Consider the following 6,310-nt stretch of genomic DNA (forward strand, 5'->3'; position numbering starts at 1 on the left):
TAATACTTAACAATTATTATATAAGTTTTGATTAAAATATTTTTATAATGGTCACATGCTTTGGATAATTATTATATGAAATATAAAAATACAATAATTAGCTTTGTGCGAATAGAAACCATTGATCAAAAGCCAAACACATGACAATGTACAAATAATTGAACGAAGAAACACCATACACATGATCATTTCTTTAAATAGTATCAACCGAAGTAATTCTATTATAATATACTCAAATTATTTTCTCATGTGCTATAGGATAATAAAATAATATTATATAACTTATATAATTATTTATGTATATAAAGTCTAATAAATATTATAGACCCGGGTTCAAATCTTGACAGTGGAACCTTTGCCTTCCCCCCTCCCCTCACCCCCACCAAAAAAAAACAAAAAAACAAAAACAAATCACACATTATGTGTTATCTGTACAATATGACATGTGTGAACCAATGTGTTGTGTTATCCGTATACAATATAATAGACGAACCCAATATGCTCGTAGTTAGTCAAGATCATAATCTAACTTATTGGATGAGACTTGAACTCAAACCTGTTTATTAAATAAGTTTCAATTTAAGCATAAACTTGTGTGAACAATGTGAACCAAAACTGTGATAAATAAAACTTGACATGAAGATTTAGGTATCATGTTATGTTATTATAACTTGTAACACAATAAATAAGTAATGGGCATATTGGCTACACTAATTAAATAAAAAATGTGTTAGTTATTTCTATCTAATAAAAAAACATACAATACTCTTCATTTTGAGTTCATACACGTGCATACACACACCATCTCTCCTATAAATACACACACTACACACACCTTCATCACACACATTAAACATTATAAACAGTAAATTAAACACAAGCATGACTATGCAATCCAACAATCCTATGTTGTTGATCAAGCTTTTAATCCTCCATTACCTACTCGCGGTATGCGTAGCACAGGATTTTGATTTCTTCTACTTTGTACAGCAGGTAAGACGGCCGGTCTAGTACTGAAAACATTAATCACTATCATTAAAACGTGCAAGAAAATAGGACTCATTTGATTCAAATGTTCCTTTTCTTTTCTTTTGTAGTGGCCAGGAGCGTATTGTGACACGAAAAGTTGTTGCTACCCGACTACAGGAAAACCAAAGTCAGATTTTGGAATTCATGGACTTTGGCCCAATAGAAACAATGGTTCATACCCCTCTAATTGTGACTCTAGCAACCCTTTCAATGCCACCAAGGTGGATCTTTTACCACTTCCTATGATTATTTATTGGTCTTTCTTTCCCTCTTTATATATTTATAAATGTACCAAGCTAAATCAATCTGAATCACAGATTTCAGACCTCATGAGCCAAATGGAGTCAGACTGGCCAACATTAGCGTGCCCAAGCAACACCGGGCTAAAATTTTGGCGTCATGAGTGGGAAAAACATGGGACATGTTCGGAAACCATATTTGATCAATATGGTTATTTCTCGACAACCCTTGGACTCAAAAACCAAATAAACCTCCTTGGAGCACTAGAAAACGCGGGTATGATTATAAGTTATAATAAATCGTTATGAAACAAAATTTTTATTTCTTTTGTCCCAAAGTTTATGATGTTATGTTTGGTATAGGTATTCATCCAAATGGGTCCGTGTATAGTTTGAGTAGCATAAGGGACGCGATTAAAGTGGGGAGTGGTTACACTCCATATATAGAGTGCAATAAGGACGCTTCGGGTAATAGTCAATTGTACCAAGTCTATATGTGTGTGAGTTTGTCAAGTTCGGGTTTTATTGAATGCCCTGTCATCCCATACGATAGGTGCGGTAACTCTACTGAGTTTCCTTCGTTTTAACTTGAATTTTTTGGTTCCTTGATGTATTGACATGTTTGATTACTTGATTTTATGATTGCAAATAATGGAAACATTTCACATTGGACCATTTTGTATTACATCATTGCGTGTGATATAATTGGGCTTAATATCACCTGTTTCCACCCAAAATCTCAGCATTACAATTCCATTTTTGTCTAAATTTCGGAGTAAATGGACTTCTATAATGTGATGAATTTAGCAATGAGTTATATATCTTACAAGAATTTTAACACAAAGCTTATACAAACCCCAAAAATCATGTTAACAACTTGGAATGAATCAACTCAATCTATAGGAATAAATCAATTGTGTTACTGGAAATCCTTTACCAGATTAAAACGTTTCTGGAAACAATTAAGAACATATAAAAATGATTAAAGAACGAATGTGCTAGGGTTTTGACAAGTTTGAGAAAGTATTGATGACTTAATATTATCATTGCTACTACTACCCTTATTGTTGTTGTTGCTGTTGTTGTTGTTGTAGCATAAGTTATTGCCGAGCGTTTGGTTCATAGAATGTTTAGAAGTGGGATTGGAATCCATCAAAAATTCCTATTTGAAGCGGAATTAATTCATCAAAAATCTTTAAGGTGTTTGAAGTAGCACTAATCCCCCATTCCACGGTTTAGTTTTCATCATCGCTCTCTAGTTACAAATCAGCCACGGCCTCTCTATCGGTGAGCTGAATCGGTCTTCGAATCTAGTCGACAAAATTATTCTTTTGTATGAGAAATTCCGTACCTTTAATTCAAAGTTCAAACAACATATGATCTGTCTATATGATCAACAACATTTCGGCCAGGTAAGGGCTTACTTCTTATGGGCCTTTTAAGGCAAATCCAGCTTCATGAGTCAGGAATCACATTTTCTTGTCTACATGATTACTTCTTAACCTCTTATTAGATTTTATAAATAACTAGTATTCTACCCGGCGCGTTGCGCCCGAACAGGTTGGTAAAACTCAGGCGGTAGTAAAACCTAAGCATTGAGGCGGTAGCTGGTAAGTTAACATGAATTCAGTTCGTTTTAGTTACTCGTGCTGTTGTACCAGGACAAAAATAAAAAATAAAACAAAGAATTATAAAAATCGAGATAGATCAATGGGGCAGTGTCGGTCGATAAAACACCAGTGTTGGTGAACCCAATTGCTGGCAATCCCGGGCATTGAGGTGATCGGTGTACGCAAATTAGGTCGGTTTATGTCACGTTCTTTACAGGACCGAAACTAAAACAAAAAAATGGCATTCGGTTGGTTTTCGTTACGTTCACTGTATTACTGGAACTACAACACAACGCGGTGAGTCTACACAAAATTCAGCCGGTTTCCATCACGTTTTTTGTGATGATACTAGAACTTAAAAATCAATAATAATAAACAAAAAAATATATATATATTCGACCACTAAGGTGCCGCCAAGTGGCCCAATAGGGTCCGTGCGGCACCAAAGTTCTTATACATAAAATTCAGACGGTTTCCATCACGTTCGTTATGATACTAGAACTAAAAAACCAATATAAAAAAACTAAAACAAAAAAAAAATACTTTTGACCACTAAGATGCCGCCAAGTAGCCCAATAAGTTAGCGCGGCACCAAAGTTGTTAAATATATATATTAGTAATAGTAATATGTTTACTTTTTTTAATTTTTTTTTGGCCAAAAAAAATACTAACTTATTACCCGTTAACATGAATATATGGCTAGCTTATTTGGTATAGACAATTGAACAAAGGTGTAAAGTAAATTAATTGGTGTAAAGTAGGAAAAGAGTAACATTTTACGCCCCGTTAACTACGACATCACGCTATAGATATTTTCTTGCGGCTGATCACGTCGTTCATCACATCGTGACTTTATCGTCTTTACTCGTTACTTAATTTAAAAGTAGGCCAAACGATACCGTTCACCATATTGTGCATTCATAACTCATTAGAATAAATTATTAAAATCCAAAAAACTTAGATATTACAGAAAATAATATTTAGAAATTGGAAAAAAAAAGAACAAGAAGATTGGCGTGTTTTATGGATCCAAAGAGACACGCGTATAAAAGACAAAACACTTTATTGTGAGTTGTGACCATCTAAAATATCATTATTTGTTTCTATTAAAACAAAAATTAAATACACAAAAACCTCACAAAAGGTTTTCTTTTATATAAAAAAACGTATTTTGATAATAGATCAGAATGCAAGCTCTTTAAAGACAAGGAGGTGGATATCAACTTAATTATTAGTGATATTAAGGTTTTAAGTTTTTTTTTGTTAAAATAAATGTAATTATTGTAAATATTTATATTGGTTCAATTGAACTAAGTTTTCTTTGTTGTCGGTTTTCTCTGCCTTGGGGAGGGTGTCTTTGACGTCGGTCTTGTTTATAGAAATTTACCGTTCAAAAAAAAAAGATCCAAATACAAGCTCAAGGATCAAACTGATCCCGTACTGTTACCGGTACCGATACCGATACTAAAACGGGTATTTCGGTACCGGTATCTAGTTTTTAGAGAAATTGGGATCAGGGTTTTCGAGTTTGATATCGGTCGATATCGAGTTCATCCTTAAGCTCAACTAGTCATCTAAATGAGTCTAAACTTAAAAAAACGATAAAAAAATGAAATTGATGCACAAACACATAAACCTCACAAAAGTTTTTTATATACAAAAAAGAAAAATATTAAAGTGTATTTTTAAAATAGAATAGATCCAAATACAAGCTTAGCTTCCGACTAGATGAGTTTAAACTTTAAATAGTTTTTTTTTTACTCCAAAATCAAAGAATAAAAGTTTATATCAAAGCTATTTTTTATAGAGCAAAGGCCAAATAAGACACAAGCCGGCCATGCCATTTATTGAAATTTTAATATGTTTAATTTTGTCAAAATATGGATATTTGTAAGTTGTAAGTCGTGTCTTCGGGATGAACTAGATTTCCTACAAATTGTACTAATTAAGGATTTAGTAGTTTCTATACAAAAATACATTATCTATGTTATAATAATAAAACTTTCTTATTGTCACGTGTCATCACCATATTAATTCTTATAAAATCTTTCCTCATCTCTCTCATATTAAATACATTTATCTTTATTATTAATAATTTTTGTTTCTTTGTGGGTTTAGTGTGGTCGTGTTGTTTCTTTGTTTCGGTGGACTTAGTGTTTCTAGCTTCTTGCTAGTTTGTGCTATTTTTGTAATATAATATATTTTGTTTGTTGTTCAGAAAAAAAATTATTAATAATTTTTTATTTAAAATTTTTCGTCCTCTCTCTCATATTAAATACATTTTTTTTTCTTTTTAATCATTCAAACTCTTAAAAGACAAATTAACTATTAAAGTATTCTCGGTGTTTATATTAATTCAAACTACTGGTTTTTTAACCGGTTAAATAATCAAACATGGTTCAAGTCAAAACAATTTATTATTAGAATGAGTTTCGATCCACGGGTTGGTATAAAAAAGTAGTCATTTACAACATTTTTTTAATTTGTTATTTAATCAACCCATTATTTATGTTAAGTTCATCATCTTAAAAATCCACAAAAATATTAACACTATACTACATGTTTTGGTTTATCATGCGGTAAAGACAACTTCTTACCTTTGAAATACAAATGTTAAACGTTAGCACACTGTTAATCAGATGATGAATTGACTTTGTATATCCTTATATTCTTCATATGGTATCTATCAGACATAAAATGAAACGTTACAAGAAAGTATTAGTTTATTTACTTTTTAAATGACCTTAAAATATAAGGTTGTTAAGTCATATGTTAGTTCTTAAAGCTGATGTTGAATTGATGCTGATTAAAATATTAACTAGAAAATTGGTCTATGCAATGAAATTAAGCTACATGTGAAATACGATATGATAACTGTGCTATATAAGCCGAAATCATATCCGGAAATAATATTGGAACTCACAATTTGATTTATTTTTTTTTAAATCTTACACCTTTAGATAAAAGTACTAATGTTAAAGAATGAAATTTTCACTTAATTTTTGTTTGGAATGAAGATTAACAAAAGCGAAGGTCAATCATAGTAGATTGTTGGTTTATTTTTTAGACAATTTGTTTTAACTCGTGACCAGTTATTTGTTGCATTATCTAGAGTTAAAATCGGAAACAATGTGAAACAGTGTGTAATTTATTATACCATATAATATATCTTTATATCTGTTGAACAAATTTTTTTGTATGTCACATTATGTTATTGTTTAAATAAATTTATTTATTCTAGACCGTGTATTACATGGGTAGCTAACCTAGTTTACCAAATATATATGTGATATATTGATATATCAAGGATATCACCGCTAATTCAAACATTAGTTCAAACATTAGTTGGTTGTTGTCATTTATACGAGCCGTGTAGCTTTTCCTTGGACAACAAGCCCGTAGAGGTATCAAACCTGACATTGACCAAGTGGC

The 6,310-nt window shown here is 31.5% G+C and overlaps 1 protein-coding gene across 1 annotated transcript; it reads left to right on the forward strand.

Annotated features, from left to right (window-relative positions):
• Positions 1-761: 761 nt before the first annotated feature.
• Positions 762-1,855, forward strand: LOC143533085 (ribonuclease 1-like). The gene is made up of 4 exons (XM_077027959.1): positions 762-993; positions 1,098-1,250; positions 1,347-1,545; positions 1,632-1,855. The coding sequence occupies exons 1-4, from the start codon at positions 883-885 to the stop codon at positions 1,853-1,855; spliced, it is 687 nt and encodes a 228-aa protein (XP_076884074.1). The 5' UTR covers positions 762-882.
• Positions 1,856-6,310: the final 4,455 nt, after the last annotated feature.

Source organism: Bidens hawaiensis, unplaced genomic scaffold (assembly GCF_021521415.1).
Source record: "Bidens hawaiensis isolate Kalapana, Puna unplaced genomic scaffold, B.hawaiensis_p1.1 tig00009618_1, whole genome shotgun sequence".
NCBI classification, from domain to species: Eukaryota; Viridiplantae; Streptophyta; class Magnoliopsida; order Asterales; family Asteraceae; genus Bidens; species Bidens hawaiensis.